Source organism: Passer montanus, unplaced genomic scaffold (genome assembly GCF_014805655.1).
Source record: "Passer montanus isolate IOZ18808 unplaced genomic scaffold, ASM1480565v1 scaffold40, whole genome shotgun sequence".
Lineage (NCBI taxonomy): Eukaryota > Metazoa > Chordata > Aves > Passeriformes > Passeridae > Passer > Passer montanus.
In genome coordinates, this window is record NW_024368819.1 from 1,439,909 (window position 1) to 1,460,045 (window position 20,137).

Sequence of the window (20,137 nt, forward strand, 5' to 3'; positions counted from 1 at the left end):
GGCGGGAGCTGCCAGCCAGGCCGGGGTCGCCGCCTCTCCCGCCGCAGCCTCCGCAGGGGCGGCAGCCGCGCTCCGGCCCCTCGCTGCCCGCCGCGGGCCGAGCCCCGAGCGGGGCGCTCCGCGTTCAGCCAAGGGCTTGTTTGTTTGTTAAAGCGCGAAAATGTCGGCTCTCCTGAAAGGTAAGCTGACGCGCTTTGTTTTTCTCGGCCCCTCCGCCGCCCGGCCGGGGCTGCGCTGTGCTTTGGGTCCGCGCTCCGGGGGGAAGCCGCCGGGTGCCGTGTGCCCGGGCTGCCCCGCAGCCCGTCCGTGATCCTCCGGCGGGGCTGGCCCGGCCCGGCTCAGCTCGGCTCGGTTCGGCTCGGCTGTCCGGCCGGGCGGCGGGGCTGCGCCCAGGGCTGTGCGCGGCCAGGGGCTAGGGGGTCCTGCGGGACCTCGCCGGCACAAATCTCCCCTGTCCGCTAAACCGGCTGGTAAAGTTGCGGGAGGATGCATGCCGAGGTTGAACATCTTCGCTTTTTTACTCTTTTTTCTTTATTTCCCTTTTTTTTTTAATTTTTTTTTTCCCTGAGGCTTGAGTGTGTTTTTGGCGTTTTTTGATCCCGGTAGGCTCCGGCGCCCTCCTTTACTCCTCTCCGCGTGTGTGAGTGTTTGTGTGTACGTGGTCTGAGTTTTGGATTCCCTGTGAAACGGGGAACCAGCCCGCAAGAGGTCATTTTGGGAAGAAAAATTACTTTGGTGCATTGCTGTTGCAGTTTTCCTTCCCTGTTTTCCTGTATTCCTCGTGGTGCGGGTGTGCTTTTTTTGTAATGAAATACATGCCTATAGGGCTCCTTAATATAAATCCACGCAGGCCTATCAACAAATGGAATGCTGCCTGCAGAAGGAGCACGAGCAGATCGTTTGCTATACAAACTTGGGTGTTGCAGGCAACTGAGGGCCTTGGCAGGCTCTGGGAAATCACTGACCATCACACAGTGGATGTCCAGGGCTGGACAATGCTGGCTGTGTGAAGGCATCACCTGTCTAGAAATGCCCTGTGACACCTGAGCAGAAAGGCAGGCAGCTGGAGGAGGAAAGTGTTGCCAGCAGGTTGCTCAACCGGCCACTCTGAAAGTTATCAAGATAAGCCCTTGTGAAGTTGATGAGGAAAATATATTGCTAATTGTTCTTTTTAAATGGAATTGGCTTATCTCAGACTACTGCTGAAGGTAGCCATCTTGCAGAGAAATGCTGTTATTTCTGAAACAGAAAGCTGTAAAAACCTATGTAATGATCATAATTGGCTTTTAAAGTATTACCAGATATTTGACAATCCTGAAAGCCTTAAAAAAACCCCCAAAACTGTCCACTGTTTAGATACTCTTTTGTCAGGCCAATAGTACTAAAACATGTTGTCATGTCAAGTAATATTTTTAGCATGAGGATCATCTGCTAAACTGGGAAATTCAGCTGAAACACCTAAATTCTTGGTGTGTGCAGCTGGCAGGAGCAGCTTCCTAGGTTGAAAATTTCTGAGTTAGCTCAAGCTAATGTGCTCATCTGTCAAGAAGAGTCAGGGCACAGAGGTTTCACTTCACGTATGCTTCCGTCCTGCATGTGTTGGCAAATTTTGCCTCTAGTAGTAGGAAAACGTTTGTAGAGCCTGAGTGGGTATGTTCAGTTCTAAAATTCCAAGTAGTATTTGTTAGCATTGCACATTATAGTGTGGGTATTTAAAGAGACAGACTTTTATCCCTGCCAGAGATAAAAATTGCCTTGAACTTTAAGCGGAATCATTGGAAGTTAAGGCATTCACTCTGTACCCTGAGCACAGAGTTCAAGGGTAGAGCATTTAAAGTTTAGCTGAGTGTTGTAACTTACTGGCCACCCTTCTTGGTTTTTATGCATTACTCTGGCTCCAGGGAGACCTCAGTAATTTTCTGCTGTAGGTCTTTCTGTATACTTACTTGGATTGCAAAAGTAATCACAATCCATAACCCTCAGCCCAAGAGATTCCCCAGTTTTTCATGAGAGTTCTTGCTTGACTTGTCCCACAACTCCCTCCTGTGCTGTCTTCTTGTACACATAGTAGCAAGGCAGTAGCTCTTTTCTGAGTGGATTAATGAACAAAATTAATCAATTTTAACATGTTCTCTGCTTTTAATGTAGAATAAGAGGATGGAGAGCAGAAAGGAAATATGTGCAAGCCCCTCAGTAAGAGGTGATCACTCTTCTGCTCTTGTGCAGTTTTCCTGAGGAATCTGCCCCTTGTATTGTTTCTGGTGGTGTACAAAGTCCTCCTTTCTGTTAGCTTGCTCTGATACACCATGATTTGTTGTGTCACACGTCAGTTATAAAATTAGGCATCATAAACCTGCCAGTACTCTTCTGTGTGCTGTAGCTTGTGCAGTGAGGGCAGGGGCCAGGTTAGCAGTCAGAGCAGAGCACAAAAGCCTGCTAGAAATAACAGTGGGTGGGGGCAGGAGGGTTGGAGTGAAATTCTCCATGCATCAAACACCACCGTGAACTTGGCTGAAGTGCAGCCCTGTCTCTGCTGCTTGGGGGAGCACTTTCTACCAAAGGCATTAACGTGAGATATCCTGTGTGGTTGCTTATGCAAAGCTGGGTGCTCTCCGAAGTCTCAGCTATGTGGTCATGCTCTTCTGCTCTGTGCTTATTTCCTGTGTGGGCAGGACCCCCAAGAGACTTCCACTACCTTATCCCACCCTTTTCTTACGTCTGATGAGTGTTCAAGAGCACTGGTTTCATAAAAGTGGGCTTAGACTGAAATATGAGGCATTGGTTGCGAAATAGCTTGGAAGAGGTATTTCTTTTTAACATAATTTGGGATTTTATGTGTTCTTGGAAATCCCTTCCTGTGATTATCCAGCACCCCAGCCTCCCATCTGATTTTTAGAGGCACAGTAACTACTTTTTATTATGTCCTTAAGGAATTTGGCCCGCAGGGAAGAACTGCTTTCAGATATGTAGTTGCACTGGCCTTTCAACTTCCTTGTTGCTGCTGGGTGGAAAGGGAAATCAGTCTTCACCCAGGCTGTTAAATTCAGCTGTAGTTTGTGTTAAAGGACTGCAGTTGTCTTTCTGCCAGCTGAAGGCTGAGATGTGTGAATACCAGCTCCTTCCCAAAAACTGAGGGGCAGCAGGAACAATGAGAGCCACGTTCACTCGTATCATGCACCCATACTGCTTTGGGGAGCCTTTACAGAGTGCAGCCCAGGTCCTGGTGGTCATTTCCAAGATAAATGCTCCAAGCCTCTGCCTCGCAGTGGCCTGGTAGGAGTAGAAGAGCTGTCTCTTGCTGTTTCTCTCGGCTCTTAGTTACAGTATTCACATTCTTACCTATGCAGAATAGATACTTTTTTCACGCCAGGCAAGCGCGTGTTTTTGTGGACTCCAGCCATATCCTTCCTCTCTTTCCCTGTAATAATAATAATTGGGCTAACAGCACTAGCCATGAGCAGCTGTGTCCTGACACACTGGGTCTGGATGAGGCTGAGGGGTCGCAGGAGTTGATAAATGTGAAATGCAAAGCCTAAATATCCCTCACTGCTGCTGAGGGGTATGGCAGTGGCAGCTTTGGCAGGCTGGGGTTCAGTAAGAGCTGTCCCATCCAGCTGCTGCTCTGTGTGCCTGATGCTTGGTATTGGGAAAAGCCACAGGTCTGCTTTGCTTTCCTGCAAGGATGTTGGGGATCAAACGTGTTTAGCGTTTGCTCAGTCAGTTTGAGAAGAACTTAGAATATTCCAGGAAAAAAAAAGACCCTTAAACTAGGATGTTGTCACGTGTTTCCTTTTATGATGCCTTTTTATCTCTATTTGTTTGTCATGTTGCTTAGTCTCTAAGTGCTTTTTTCTGGTAGACACAAGTCTTTTGGCTAATGTGAGCAGAACAAGCTTTTCCTACTTACATGGCAGCCTCCGTGTGTTCCACAGCACGACTGAAGCTCTCTGCTGAGACTTGGGGTTTGCAGAGTTCCTTACGGGATGTGTTGCATCACACTGGGAGGTTCAGATGTTTTACAGGCCGGCCAGAAATGAGAAATGGCCACTGTTGCTGTTGTAGCAGAAGTGGTGATTTATAACATGTTGCAGGGAGGATTGGAAACATGTGAAAGCATCTCCTGGCAGTTGTTTCGTGTGCATCACCCCAAAGGGAGGGAATGAAGAGAGTATTGGTATTGAGCATGAAGCTGGAACAGACCTCCTTGTTTTTCTGTAGGAAAAAGTGCTTCCTGGTGGAGAGCAGTTTGTGTTGTCACACAAACTGACCCGGAAAGATATGCCTAACAGGCTTTCAACTCTTACCTGCTTTTACTACTAAATGAAGCATTTGATTTCAAAAAGGACCTATTGTTCAGCGTGCTGTTCATCTTGAGCTGGCGTTTTCCCGTGTTGCACCACACATGCTATGTGCACTGCAGCACTTGTCTGTCTTTTTTTTTTTTTCTCTCCCTCCCCTACCTGCAAAACAGTGCAGTCAGGAAAATGGCTTCTGTGGGCTTCAAAGCAAGGATTAGATACTGTCACTGAGGCTGAGGCTGTGGAATACTTTGCTTAGAAAAATAAAATAAAATCAAAATTGCATTAAAATGAACCATTTTTGGCTTTCTGAGACATTCACAATAGAAAAGCCTTTTAATGCATGTTCTCAATAAGTAGACTTTAAATGCAGGTTCCTCTTCTAGCAATGTTTTCTGTCAGTGTCGCTCTGTTCACTTGTGAAGTTCCCTCCTGTCCCTTTTTTGCACTAGCATTCAGGGTGTTTCTAAAATCCAGCTATATTTGGCAATACATCACTCTCTGTGTTACAGGGAAGTGATCACTCAAGGGATTTGGCAGAAATTAAATTAACTGAGGTCTTTAGAGAACATACTCAGAATGTCTTTTGAGAATACACTCGCTTCCAATGCCTTCTGTTGGAAAATAAAGTCATGTTCTCTCCTGGTTCATTCTGCAGGGTGGATTTTATAGAATATTAGTGTATTTACTCTTTTCCATGTTTGTGGAGTTTATCACTCTCAAAAACAAAACAAATGCTGAAGTGATAGACAGCCCAATTTTCTAGGTTGCTTAGTAACTGAAATGCTGTAGTGTGAAAATACTCATGACAAAGTAAGGGAATGTTTACTGGAACAAACAGAAGATCCTGTGAAAGTGCACTGTGTAAATAATTAAAGCTTATGCTTTTATTTGCTTGTGGAGCAGAGGGATACCTTCAATCACAGTATTCTACATAACTTTTCAGTAAGAAAATTCTTATTTTTCACACTTCCACTTGCTAAAGTATGTTGATGTGGTAGGATGTGACTTCTCTAGTAAAAAAGTGCAGTGCTGCCGATTTTTGGATACTTTCTGAGATGGACCATTGGCCCTTTGAGGTACTTTTGAGTTTTGAAAGAAGGGTCATTATTCTTTGGCCCAGTTTAAGATCTGTTCCCCAAGTAACTAGGAACAAAACCTTTAGATTCCTGGAATGCTAGCACAGTGATAAAACAAGACTGGATTTTATGAGTTGATCAATCTTTTTAAATAAAATTGAAGGCTGTTTGTAGTCTAAATAAGTTTGGTTGGTTTTTTTTTAATAATTTTCTTTTATTTCTATTCAAGATTTTAGCCAAGCAATGTCTCAAGCTGGCTCCTCACAGTTTCAAGAAGTCATTCGGCAGGAGCTGGAGTATTCAATGAAAGTAGAACTCGACAAGATCCTTGCGACCGCACACTCAAATGAGATAGAGGTGAGGAGCACGGGGTGGCTGCTACTCAGAGCACAAGAAATGGGGTGCAGGACATTGAGGCAAACCTCAGAAAGGAGATAAAGCACAGATTTCCAGGTCCTTATTTTTAGGATGTGCTCTGATCCTGTGTGGAAGAGTAGCCAGGATACAATGTCAGTAGGAGAATTTCGGTTCCCTCTACACTGGGTGACTGAGTTATTAAGTGTTTAATCATCTTTAGTTATTAAAGGTTCTGTGTAATCTTCAGTGGATTACAGAAAGGGAGGGTAAAGCTGTTATCTTAAATGTTGGGCCAAATTGTAATGGTTGTGATTTTCACAAAAGACTATATCCAAGTTGGTTTTGTACTCAGAGTTTTAGTGAAAATGAGCTTTTGGTAACTTCTAGAATTTTACCTAAAGTTTAGCAGGTCTACTTCAGTACTAATGAAATTACTCTTGTGAATAGTCTGTACATCAATTTGTAGAAATGTTTCTGTGATTGAGTAGGTGTGCATTGAATACCAGCATTAACTAATGCATTTCTTCTTTGTAGCACACTAAAAAGGACCTGGAAGGATTTAAGAAGCTATTTCATAGATTCCTACAAGAAAAGGGACCATCTGTGGACTGGGGGAAGATTCAGAGACCTCCAGAAGATTCTGTAAGTTTTTATTAAGTGACAGTTTGTAAGGAAAATAAAACTGATAATTACTACTTAAGGCAAATGATGTATTCACCTATTGAATGGGTCTATCTGCCGTGGTTCTCTAAAACCATGTAGGACACCACTTTGGATTCTAACTGAGAAATAATTATTTGTTGACATATGTTGTATGCCTTCCTGAACATCAGGTTCTGCTTACCATATGTGTCAAGTTCTTTGGTATTATTTTGTTAGCTGCTCTGGGAGCAGGGGAACAAAATGGGACAGATGCCACCCCACCATTTGGTGCCTTCTCTGGAGTAAACCTGTGTTAGAGGGGACGTAGGGAGGACCTTTGTTGTTCCCATTTCCCTTCTGCCTGTAGAAGAGGGTTGTGCATCTCAGATGAGACTGTTTCCAGCAATCCTTTATGTTTAATAATTTGAAAGGGACATATGGCAAGTGGGCTGGGTAATAGAGCTCATTTAGCAACTTCTGTAACCTGCAGCAGCTCAGCAAAAGTGAGGGATCTAAACAAGGAGTTGACTGTAGGGGGTTTTGGAGCCTGATTTTCTAATGTTGTCTATGTTGTTGTAACTTATAACCTGTAGTTTGAGCTGCTGCTGAAAAAGCACTGTGTATTTTTTCAGCACTGTTTAGTACTGAAATAAATACTTCCTATTAAACCTAACCTCATTTTACTGATTCATCAGTGGCCTTAGGCTGTCCTTTGACTCTTGTGTAACGAATGGTGTGGTTGTGCTACGAATTCTTGCTTTTCCCAGCCTAGTGATCTTGGCATATTGCAGGAGTCCTGTGTGCTCCCAGGCCTGTGGTTTCTCTGAGGCTCTCTGTGTGCCTCAATCGAGGCTCTGTTCCCCATGAAAGGCAGGCTGTCCAGTTACTTCCAGAACAGATGCAGGGCTGCTCTATAAAGCGTTGAAGAATGATGCTGTTTTAGAGCAAGTCTAGGGTTTTTCCAAGGTTGAGTGTTTTCTTTTAACTTCAAAAACATGTGATGTCTCTCTTTTCTGTACTGTAACAGTGAATGAAGTGTTGCTTTGGAGAGAGAAGTCTGCCCTCAATGAAGAGGCCAGGGTGGGAAACTGGAGTTCTAGATAAGATGACTTTCAAGGAAGGCTGAAGAAAAGGGGATTTCTTTCAGTGTGAGGGGGACTATAGGTCTTTTAAATATGTAAGAAGGTAGTTAGGACAATCAAAGGAATAAACTGTTCCCTGTGCCAAGAGAAGGGATTAAATTACAGAAGTTTGATGCGAGTGAATGGTTGCTTTGTGAAGAGGAAGAGATGTTGTCTATTTTTGAAGTTTTGCACACCTTCAGTGGAAAAACTTACAGGTTCTGTAAAGGTCTGAAAGTACCCAGGTAGGACATCTGGAGCAGATGTCAAACTGGAGGTTGTGGTAAGGCTCTGAAATAGGCTGGGGCATATTCCCAGGCATGGGGTATTCCCAGGCATGGCAAGCTGCTAAAAAGACCTAACTTAAGGTCACAGAGGCTGAGTGGAGAAGGGCAGAATTAGAAAGAGTATCTCTCTTATTTCCTTATGGCCTGTACTGCTCATTCTCAAATGTGTCCCTGTGCTGTGTAGCAACTTTTGATGAGAGAAGGAAAGTTAAAGAATTCTGCAAAATCATTGATCTGCAAAATCAGGTGACTTCTGGTCTGATGAGATTTATGCATGATGGGAAATGAAATTTTGCTTCCTAGCATGAACTCTAAATCAAGTAATCATGCTTGTTGGTAAGTGCCACAGAAGAGAGCTAGGGCAAAATATCTGCTAAGAAACTTCCTTCCCTGCCTTCTTCACCTCATAGTAAATACCCCTTTCTTTAGGGATGCTTGGACTTCCTGATCTGGCAGGAAGTTTGAGTGCCTGTGAAAACTGAGAGCAAAGTTAAATTTCTTTTTTTATTTCTTTTCTCCTTTTTGCTGATCGTAAGATCTCTATCTCTCCCTGCTGTATGCACTCCCTCCTTTTTAATGCATCAGTCATGTCAGGGACATACTGTGGAAAATGAAAAGCGTTCCTCATAAGAGACATTCCAAGGGACCTTCTCCCAAACTGTTCTTTACTGATGAGTATGACGTACGGAATTATTAAATAAAAGTTGATTTCCTAATGACCAGAATTTCAGAATTACTAGTCTAGCTAGTATGGGTAACAACAGTGTGAGCTTTTAGAAGGGGTGAAGAGGGATAACTTTTGAAGGGCTGCAGTATTGAGTTCTTTGGAACAGGTATCCATCTTGTGAACACATATTTTGTTTGAGTTCTTCAGTTCCAATTGAGTTTTCTTTTCCTAGCTATAAAACCTCAGAGCATATTCTCTTGCTCTTGTTAGAACAGCACAGGGTGTATAGAAGAAGTGTTTGCTGGTACTCTTGCAAGTGATTTATAATTGCAAGTGATTTATAGTTGCCTGTAGGGATGACCTTGTTTTATGAGGTGGTGGGATGCTTGGCTGCTTGGAGAATTTCACACCGCAAGGATCATGGCCTAGAAAGCACCAAATTCTTTGCAGTGTAAATTTATTTGCCTGTGATTGTTTTGGAGAATTGCTTTCCTGCTGGGAGTTCTGGCAAGTCTAATCTTCAGCTGATCCCTAGTAGAGAAAAAGCATATGTTGAGGTATCTATGTGTCTCTGTGTGTATAAACACACAGACATACATGTGTATCTGTAAACAGAGGCACACAAACAAATCTGCCAAAGTGTGGGTTTGTTGCTTTTTTATTTATTTAGCAGCTTCAAAAAGTTCATGAATAGTTAATTGGATTTATGGGCTTTGTCTTTTAGATGGAGAAGAGTGTTTCAGGCTTTTGCCCAGTGCCAAGGGACAGTGCTGTGCAGAAACAGAATTTCTGATGAGATGTCTGTAGGCCATCTAGTGTGTTATCTGTTGTATTTGTTCTCTGAATGTAGCTTCTGCTTCTTCCTGAAGACAAGTAAAGTCTCCTGTCAGCAAATTGAAACAGAAATCATTGCTTTGTAGTATTCCTGTTTTTCTCTGCAATGGGACATTTCATCCCTGACCTCCACATTTTCAGTGTAACAACTTACACTGGTGACAGTAACAGAAGATTGAACCCATTTCACACCATATTGGTAAACCTATGACTTGTTTTTTTCCTTCCAGATGCTTTGCTTTCATATATCCAAAGGCTTACAGTGATAGCTGGCATAGTTAGGACCCATTACTGTTGCAGTCTCCAGAGAAGAAAGTACACTGAGAGTGCCAGTTAACAGGGAGAGGAGGTAAAGAATGTGGACATGGCAAGTGTAACTTAATCCCCTGGATGTAGATTACAGCTATCTGTTTGAATTGGAAGCAATAGCAAAGTCCTGCTGGGAGGCCTCTGAGAGAACTGCAGTGATCAAGTTAACCTCAGAACAGCAGTGCAGAACCTCATCTGGGATGTAAAGAGAGCATCTGAAGCAATGTGAGTGTGAAAGGAGCTTGTCTGTTCAAGCCTTTGTTTTTTCATCCCCAGTGGTTGGATTCGTGTCTGCAGCTCAGGTTGTCACCTCAGTGAGCTATATCATGAAGGAAAAGCATGCATGTTATGCCCTTACTCAAAAGCTAAATATCTTCTTAATCTTCAACTTTGGTAACAAGTTTTAGGGGTTCATAGAATAGTGGAATGGTTTGGAAGGGATCTTAAAAATTGTCTTGTTCCAGCCCCTGCCCTGCACAGGGACATCTTCCACTAGAGCAGACTGCTCCATGCCCTGTTTAACTTGGCCTTGAACATCTCCAGGGATGGGACAGCCACAGCTTCTCTGGCTGACATGTTCCTCTACTTTACCACTCTCAGAATAAAGAACTTCTTCCTAAGACCTGATATAAATCTCTCCTCCTGTAGTTGGAAACTATTCCCCTTCTCCAATCCGTATCAGCCTGTGTACGAAGTCTCTTCCTCTGTAAGCCCCCTCTAGGTGCTGGAAGGCTGCTGTAAGGTCTCCCAAAGCCTGCTCTTCTCCAGGCTGACCATCCCCAGCTCTCCTCACCCTGACCTCACAGGAGGGCTGTTCTCTCACCTCTGTGGCTCTCCTCTGCACTGCTCTAACAGGTCCACACATTTCCTGTGCTGAGGACTCCAGATCTGGGTGCAGCACTGCAAGTGGGGTCTCACAAGGGCAGAGACCTCTTAGTGTGGTGCTATTTGTAGAACTGTCCCTTGGTGCTGAGTAAATGTTTCCTCAAACTCCAAGTACATATTAACTAATAGGGGCGTCCTCCTTTCCGGTCTGCCCACGATGACAGCCCTGATGCTCATTTTGTCTGTCTCTGACAAACTCTTGCAAGCCTCCTTGCAGTAGGAGTAGGCTGTTGGAATCTGTTAGTCAAACTCCCAACATTGCCTCATCCAGGCTGTTCCAAGAAATCACTTCTGTGACATTGGCTGAGAAACAAAAGAAGCTGCATATGTCATCTTAGAGCAGTCCCAAACCAGGGCTGCCAGACGTGTCTCAAGTGAGTAACACTGCAGCCATGCATCTGTAAGACGTGTCATTCCTGCCCCTGGTTTTTCCCGGTTTTTCCCCATCAGCACTTACTTGTCAAGCACACAGTTCCAAACCCTTAGAGCAAGAATTGATTTTTATTGCTGTGGAGCGCTTCTCCAGTTGTGTATAGGCTTGTAGGTGATGAGGTATTTGTGCCAATTAGTGCCTGCACATGGCTGGAACTGCTGGATTGATACACTGGCATCCTGCAGTCCTGCTGCTGCAACGTTCCTGCTGGAACTTGACTTTTTGACATTTGTTATTCTCTGAATTAAAGACCCTTCAAGATCCAGGGTTTTATTGCCAAGCTGATGTTTCCAATGCCTGTGCCAGAAGAAACTGAAACATTTAGTGAGACTGAGTCATAAATTTTGTGTTGTAACTGGTGCAACATCCAGTGAACTGAGTTCTTGATGGAACTGTTATCTTCTTCAGGAATTCTACTCTGAATGTTCTGCAAAAGCTGGTTTCAGGCAGGATAGTGAAAGCATCAAAAGGTAGTTGGCACTTTACCAAAAGCAAATGATTTTTGAGGCAGTCTGGCCCTGAACTGAGTGTCAGACTCTGCTTTTTGTGAGTGATGCAAGAAGAGCATAGTGAGACTTTAGGGTTGAGATAATTTTTTGGGATGTTCAGACAGTGTCATAATATCATGGATGTGACTCACATCCCACCCAGCTAAAGCTGAGATGAGATGTTTTTAATCCGTGTACAAGTCTAATGCACTGACCTTGGAGTGGATGGAAGCAGTAAGTCTGAGTGTAAGTCTCTGTAGATCCTGCTGGTAGCAGGGTGCTCATTGAGCTTCCTGATGTACCTCCAAGACATTGAACCCAGGATTTATCAGCATTGTTAATGAGAAGAGCAGTTGTTTTTCAGAGTGTTTCAGCCTGAACATAATCTGTTGACAAAGCACAGCAAGAGTCCACCTTTTGTGCACTTCTGTTCCTGAAAACTTCTTGGCAGTTTGGAAAGAAGCTTCTGCTTGTGTTCTCATGAAAGGACAGTGATTGTGGTGCTGATTTCTGTCCCAGCCATGAGACCTCCATGTGGTGTTCTTATCTTGCAATGCATCCTATAGGCTTTCCAGATGCCATGGGCAGAATTTCCCTGCTGGGAGGGATCTGCCCTGATCTGCTGCCCGTGGTGTCCCGGAATGCTGGAATTGCACAAGCCGCCCTCTCTACCCCCGCCTGTCCCAGTAAGAAATATGACTCTTGTTCCAGGGCAGTGTGAATTTCCATCTGAACCCCAGCCCTTGCCCAAAGCAAACACAGCTCTGAAAATTACTCTGTATGTATTTGGTTTTGGAAACCAGCTGTGGATCTTACGCACCCCTTATCAGAATTAAAATAATGTTCTAGCAGCTAGAGTGCTGCAGCACTGGAACACCAGGGCTTTTCTTCAAAAGAAAATCTCTAGAAGGGCAGGCTGAAAGATAATTGTATTGATTCTGGTCTAACAGTTTTGGCATGATTCTCACTGTGGCATTGTTACCATTATTTCTTTGACTTGGGTGCTTTTAGTTAGGGGTTAGCAGTACCTAATGTGAGGCGTACTGTCATTATGAGCCTGATTTTGCTCTCCATCATGAGCCCCAAATATAGCCCAGAGTCTGTTCTTAAACCTGTAGGAAACAGCTGTCAGTGAGGTAGAAGACTTCCTGTAAGGTCTGTTATGAGCTGAATGAACACATTCTGAAAAGAGCAGAGTAAGAACTAGGAACTCTTCCACTCTGTATCATGCTGTCAGGAGAAATGAACTGTATCAGAGTAGTGGCTGGAATAAGAATCAGTGTAGACTGAGTTAAAGAACAAACATTTTTCCAAGAATGTTGCCTTTGACAACCTTAGAGGGCAAAAAAAAAAAAATCTATGAGTTTAAGCTGCCCAGGGAAGGAAAGTTATATGCCTTGCATGTAGAGCCTGGTTCTTAAATTGTGGCCTGACTGAAAGGGGAGAGGGGCCATCCTTTGGGGCAGTCAGATGGTCCCCAAGGAAACCCCCTGCCCTTCTGCAGGGCAGGAACAGGGCTGTGACAAGTGCTGTAACTGGCCTGACTTCTCATCTGAATGAAGCTAATGGTGCCTGGTGTCACAAAGTCTGTAGAACCTCTTGAGAAAAGAGGTTATTATAGTAACACACCAGGTTATTTGTATCATAACAAAACAGTTATTGTAGACTCACTTTGCAGATGTTCTCTAGTGTCATAAGGCATGTGAATAAATGTGAGTTTTATCGTAAAATTGTATATTTTGAAAGTTTTTAGAGAAAGCAATTTCTTTCCAAATATCTGACTGCTGGGTTTGTGGGGTTTTCTTTTCTTGTTGGTTTGTTTTCCCAGATCCAGCCCTATGAGAAGATCAAGGCCAGAGGCCTGCCTGATAACATTGCTTCTGTCTTGAACAAGCTGGTGGTGGTGAAGCTCAATGGTGGCCTGGGCACGAGCATGGGCTGCAAAGGCCCCAAGAGCCTCATCGGGGTGCGGAACGAGAACACCTTCCTGGACCTGACAGTGCAGCAGATCGAGGTAAAGGCTGAGCACTGCTCACTGCACTGCAGCAGGCAGCACACACTGGGCTGCCCCTGCATGGCTTGTTAACAGGGATCAGGTGGAGGCTTGCAAAAGAAAGAGGAGAGGGAGATGAGGTCTGGTGCTGGGGTGAAGCAGAGGATTCCCTTGGGAAGAACAGACACGAGATGGATGGTGCAGTCAGTGACTGAACTCTGTGCCCCTCACATGTGTTAGCACAAGTGTGATCCAGCCTGTGCACCCCAGCCTGGACAGGGGATTGTGTCCTGGAACACAAGCAATCACACTGTAGAGCTTGTCTGGCCTGGATAACTCCTGGGCTTGTTTCCGACTCCTCCAGCTGCAAGTTTATCTTTTCAAAAAAGGGATTTTTTATGTGTGTTAGAACAAAGCTTTTCACAGCAGCTCCAAGTTCCTTCATGCATTTCAACTCTTGCACTGGAAGAGACTGTTGGCATTTTCCTCTGAAGAAAGAAGAGCAAAAGAAAAGAACAGCTGCTGGTGTTGGGAGAGGACATTTTGGCTTATGTTTTTAATGCTGAATATTCCTCTTAGAGCGGGTAATGAAGACAGTTATTAGAGTAGGAGGTGGGGTGTGCCTGCTCCCAGGTTTCTGGAGTGCCAACAGTTTTTGCCTCAGTGTGATGTTGTTTGGAGTGGCTGTCCCCATGTGTGTTAGATGGTTCTATGGCAAACTCAAATTTACATCCAACTGATGCAGCCCTTTCTCCAAAGCATCACTGTGGAAGCCTCTGACTCCACCAAAGTGTAATGACCCCAAATGCTCCAGCAGAGGAGGCTGAGCTGATACACAAAGCTTAAAATTTACACAAGGGTCTTTCTCTTTTCCCTGCACCTTCTATTTTCAGTGGAACTGCTGTGATCTCAAATTTTTTTTGCCTTTGTTATGCACGTGGAATTGCTCTTATATATTTCAGCTCCATGCTATAGATAAATAATTAACATGGTGACATTTCATTTATTATGTGCTCTTGATACAATTGTCCATCTCTGTCTGCTAAGAAAACGTGGAAGTGCTTCCTGTGCAGAGACAGTGTGGAAATGTCACCTTGACAGACTGCAATGATTTGATGGAAAAGATGCCTTTTGTAATCAACTGTAGCTAAAAACTTAAAGTGACCATTTTGTGGCATTGTGGTTTCAAATTTTAGACCACAATGCAGGTTTAAAAACAAAGATTCACTAATTAAAGGTACATTAATTAGTGTGGGTCTTATCTTTACAACTAAAAAGGATTTATTTTCCTTTACCTGATTGATTATTCTTTTTGTAGCATAAGTGCATCTTTTTTTTTTTTCTCATGCATTTCCAGTCTGTTTCACCTAATTTCTTTCTCCCAAAATCTCAGGTGTCAGGAGTTAAAGCTAATAATACATGCTGAATTTACCATTTTTTTCCCATCTCAGCATTTAAACAAATCCTACAACACCGATGTTCCTCTGGTTCTCATGAATTCCTTCAACACAGACGATGACACAAAGAAAATCCTGCAGAAATACAGTCACAGCCGTGTGAAGATATACACTTTTAATCAAAGCAGGTATCAAAAGACTTCTCCACTTGGGGTAGAAGGCAATAGCTTGTTTCTCCACAGTCCCAATGGGGTGGATTTGAGTTTGAGGTGCTGGGGTAGCAATGGTGTCTTCTGATCCTGTGTTCAGTCTCTTTTGGGCCTCGTGCTGACACTGAAACATCAGGGGGTTGGGCAGAGTCAAGGGCAATGTATTAAAATTGGGGAGAGGCAGTTTGTGGGCCCCAGTTTCTAAGAAATGTACAAATAGGGATGTACTGGCTGCTGCCCCCTTGATTCCTGAATTTGCTGTTAGTATCCTTGGGCTCTGGAGGAAGACAGATCATGCTTCCTTATGAAGAACAAACTCTATTCCAGGTGGCTGTTGGGGTCAGAGGGGTGTTTGATATGCTCTGGACCTGCCTGTCAGAGGAAGGCTGGTTTGCAGTGTGGCCTGAGAGCTGTGCCTTTACATCCTTGAGGAGATTGCATTCTGTAGCTTCTCAGTGAGCTCAGAATGTGGGAGGGTCTTCCAGTTCAGAATACTCAGGAAAAGCACACCTCCAGAAGCCCATGGAGCTGCACCTTAACTATAATATTTTATTTTATGCTAGTCTGACATTGGTGAGGATGTAACAAGACCCATTGTCCTCACAGGTATCCCAGAATTAACAAGGAAACTCTGCTGCCAATAGCCAAGGATGTCTCTTACTCAGGAGAGAACACGGAGTGCTGGTACCCCCCAGGCCATGGAGACATCTACGCCAGCTTCTACAACTCTGGGCTGCTGGACAACCTCATTGCAGAGGGGAAGGAATATATTTTTGTGTCCAATATAGATAATTTGGGTGCCACTGTGGACCTTTACATTCTTAACCACCTCATGAACCCACCCAATGGAAAACGCTGTGAATTTGTCATGGAAGTCACAAACAAAACCCGGGCGGATGTGAAGGTAAAGGGAGATGGGTGAGAGTCTGAGTGTGTTGGTGGCCATCTCCAGCCTCCTCTGAATCCATGGATTCAGGCATACACCCAGTCTCCTCATAGCTATTTTAGGCACCATTTAACACATCAGCTCAGATCTAATTTGAGATGCACAAAATCAGCAAGTTTAGGAAGTTGTAATTCATGGAACAGATTTGATCTGTGCTCTGGGCAGCAGCAGATGAGGACAGTCTGGGCTGGCCTGGAAGCAGGAGGGAGTTGTGTAGGGTGCAGGTCACAACCTCTGCACTTTGCCAAACTGTCACCTACACTGGGGGCAGAAGCTGGAAGCTTGAAAACAGCACTGAGGGCTGGGATGCAGCAGTTGTGTCTCCCAGAAAAGTGCCCGAGCACTTCCCAGCCCTGCACTGCACAGCTCTGTGTGGCACAGCTGCCCATCTGCTCCTGCCCTAGCCCCTGGCTTTGCACAAAGTCCAGGAGTGGCATTTCTCAGAGGTTTATGACATGTATCAAATACTTGTACCCTGCAGTAATTTGTCCTGCTACTGTGCTCTGCCTCTCTTCTTTTGTATGTGAGAATGAGGATGTGGATTTTCTCTGTATTAATTAATTAATTATAGGGCTAAGCTCTGACTTAGCCCTATAAAAGCACAGCAATGCACTGTAAGAATACTTAGATTTAATTTAGCTTTTGTTCCATCATCTAACAAAGTACTGCTGAGGGTGATTTTTGACAACAGCAGCATTTGCAAAATATTCTCAACAATCTTCAGTAAAGGAATTTACTGTCTTGGAGTGCTGAAATATGATCGTTGGGCAGTCCTGACTGTACTTTAAACATGCTCTATAATTAGTAACCTGGTAGCTGGTTACTAAAAACAAGAAATATGTTTTCTCTGGGGTTCAACTTCAAATGCCAACAGACCAGTGCCTCTGCCTGTGTTGAGGGGATGATTTCTCTGGCTTCTCATGAACTTAAACCCTCTCACTTGCCCCTTGCAGGGTGGCACGCTGACTCAGTACGAGAACAAGCTGAGGCTGGTGGAGATAGCTCAGGTCCCTAAAGCACACGTGGATGAATTCAAGTCTGTGTCAAAATTCAAAATATTCAATACCAACAATTTGTGGATTGCTCTGTCTGCAATTAAAAGGCTGCAAGAGAAAAACGCCATTGACATGGAGATCATTGTTAACCCAAAGGTAATCAGCTGGCAAGGGTTTAGAGGACACCGACCCAAAAAAACTTTTAGTTTCTGGGTGGGTAACAGGCACTGCTGCCTCACAGAGCCAGACTGGCATTCCAGTTCTGAGTGCCAGGACCTGCTCCATGTGTTCACGTGAGTTTTCTCTTCCAGACTCTGGATGGAGGCTTGAATGTTATCCAGCTGGAGACCGCAGTTGGTGCTGCTATCAAGAGTTTTGAGAACTCTCTGGGGATAAACGTTCCTCGTAGTCGTTTCCTGCCTGTGAAGACCACCTCGGATCTCTTGCTCGTGATGTCCAACCTGTACAGCCTTAACGCGGGGTCTCTCACGATGAGCGAGAAGCGCGAATTCCCAACAGTGCCTCTTGTCAAACTGGGCAGCTCCTTCACAAAGGTAAACGCCTGGTGTTCAGCTCTGAGTGAAGATACAGCTCACAGCAATAACTGAGTGAAAAGTGAGGTTTCCTTTGTCTACCTCTGCACACCTGGGCCTTTCCTTTTGCTCTTTGGGAAGGCTGTGAGCATGCAGATATCTGCTGTGCGTGTTGGGTGCTCCTGCAGCCCTCAGCTGAGCAAGGGGGGTGAGCTGGCTGTGTGTGCTCCCCAGAGCTCGCCCGGCCCTGGTGGGCAGGCCTGAAAAGGTTCCTCACACTTGTTTCTGAAAGAAATCTCAGTTACAAAGTAGCAACTTTTATACTGCTGCAGATACAGGTTATAGGAAGCTTTCCGAAGAGTATTAAAGAGGCTCCTCCCACACTTGTCTCAGTCCACAGATGGCTTTAATACTGCTTCTTTTATTTTCTCTTTCCAAAAGGTTCAAGATTACCTGCGGAGGTTTGAAAGTATTCCAGAATGCAGATACAGGTTATAGGAAGCTTTCCAAAGAAAGCTTGTCTCAGTCCACAGATGGCTTTAATACTGCTTCTTTTATTTTCTCTTTCCAAAAGGTTCAAGATTACCTGCGGAGGTTTGAAAGTATTCCAGACATGCTGGAGCTGGATCATCTCACGGTTTCAGGTGATGTTACATTTGGGAAGAATGTTTCATTAAAGGTGAGTGTGCTATGGGGATGCTGCTGCAATAAACATGACTGATCTCTGCTCCCTGGCAATTGATCCTGAGGCAGTGCCTGCCCAGAGTCCACAGGAGCACTCCTGGGAGTTGGGTAACTGGCCCAAAGATGGCAGAGGCCATGGCTGGACAGTGACCCTTGTGATGGAGTGCAGGATGTTGCTGCCAGAGCTGCTGCTCCATGCAGGCCCAGGCTGAGAGGATGTTTATTTATGAACCTTGAAAGCACCACAGACGTCACATCTCTGTTCAAACACTGCTGCTACCTCAGTCCTTTGGCTCAGTCCCAACTCCCTTCCCAGGCTGGCCTTACCACCCCTTTTCAGGCCCTTTTGCATCGCTTTTGGGGTTCTCGATTTATTAGTAAATGGTGGAGCTGAGCAAGTCTGTTTCTCTCAAATTCAAATTCTTCCTTAGGATCTTGCCAGTCCTGGCAGCACCTGCAGTTCTCTAGGGCAGTTTGGCAGCTGCCAGGGGTGGAAGGTGGTGCTGCATCACCTGTCACAGGCTCAGGCTGTGGGCTCTGAGCTGTCCCTCTGTCCCCACATTTGCTGTTCAGCTGGAACAGGAGCCTTCTTGGGACACACTTAGGGTGGGGGTAACATTTTTTCACTTCAAAGCAAGCAGACAAGACAAGCCCTTAGAGTAATCATGTCTTCAACTAAGTTACCAGTTCTGCTTGTAGGCCGATAGGATCTAGCACAGTAATTAGGTTTCAGTAATGCTTGTTTAAAACCTTTTGTTCTGGGGGGAAAAGACCCCCAAATGTGTATGCAGAAACCATGCTGACACTTGACTGCTCCTCCAGACAACCTGTTCCTTCCTTCCACCTCAACAGGTAACAGGTTTCTGAACCCTTGTTTTCTTTTCTGTCTCCCCAGGGAACAGTCATCATCATTGCAAACCATGGTGACAGGATTGACATCCCAGCTGGAGCTGTACTAGAGAACAAAATCGTATCTGGCAACCTGCGGATCCTGGACCACTGAGTCCAGGAGAGGGCACGGTCAGGGCTGGGGCTGCTGTGCCCAACCAGCCTCGTCGAGGAAGAACCTTTTAAGCATTAGAAATCTAAGTACACAGAGGGCCTATGCTTTGTCATCTTCACAGTACCCTGCAGTATTAATTTAAAATTAATTTCTCTTGCTTATCTTTAAGCAGCCACATAAGCGCCATGGATGTGCGTAAGTAATGCTTCAGTCCTTAAAGAGATTCTGTAACTCAGTTAATATAACCTTGAAGTGCAATACTGTTTGTCTTGCGGGAAGATGGACAGATCCTCTTTGATAAGAAGTTCAGAGGCTCGCCTCGACCATGCAGTAGTTTTGAATTGCTTGTAACTGCAGAAATAAAGCTGTGAAGCAATACATGTGGGACAACATGGTTGGCAACTCCTGTGACGTTTTAGGAAGGCACAGTTGAAAACCAAAAGTTTCACTACTGCTAAACAGGCTCTTAAAACCCTGTATTTCATGTGCTCACAACCTGTAGCCCTCTTCAACCCCCCCAAACTACAAGTGGGATGTCCTATCCCAGTTGTATGTCGAGGTACTGGGGTAAGGCTGTCAATACCTCCATTTCCGTATCGTGAGAGTGGGAATCATCCGTGTTCCAAACTTGCCCAAAGAATCCAATACTTGAGAAAAATGCCTCAGCAGCCACGTGTGGTGTTTGCTTTTTCACATCCCATTTAAGACTGGATCTCCTGTTAATATCTTAATCTTTGATCTGCCCTCTTTTTTCAATAAATGGATCACGTTGACTACACCTATGTTCATATTGTCACAGCCATGTATGTTAATTTATCTTCTCTTGAGTTTCTAAATTTGTACAGGAATCGAAATCCCTGTCCTGATCACTATTGATTTCTTAATGTTTCTCTTGTATTTACATGCAGACAACTTTATTTTATAAGCTTAGTATAACACTGGTATGTATCATTAAAGAAGTTGGTCTTTAAAAACAA

General features: G+C 44.5%; 1 protein-coding gene across 1 annotated transcript; it reads left to right on the top strand.

Moving 5' to 3' along the window:
- The first annotated feature begins 6 nt into the window (after nucleotides 1-6).
- UGP2 (UDP-glucose pyrophosphorylase 2) lies at nucleotides 7-20,137 on the top strand. The gene is made up of 10 exons (XM_039719041.1): nucleotides 7-179; nucleotides 5,607-5,734; nucleotides 6,269-6,376; nucleotides 13,229-13,414; nucleotides 14,845-14,978; nucleotides 15,606-15,903; nucleotides 16,899-17,096; nucleotides 17,252-17,494; nucleotides 18,048-18,152; nucleotides 19,053-20,137. Exons 1-10 carry the CDS (start codon nucleotides 161-163, stop codon nucleotides 19,158-19,160), a joined length of 1,527 nt encoding a protein of 508 aa, XP_039574975.1. The 5' UTR covers nucleotides 7-160; the 3' UTR covers nucleotides 19,161-20,137.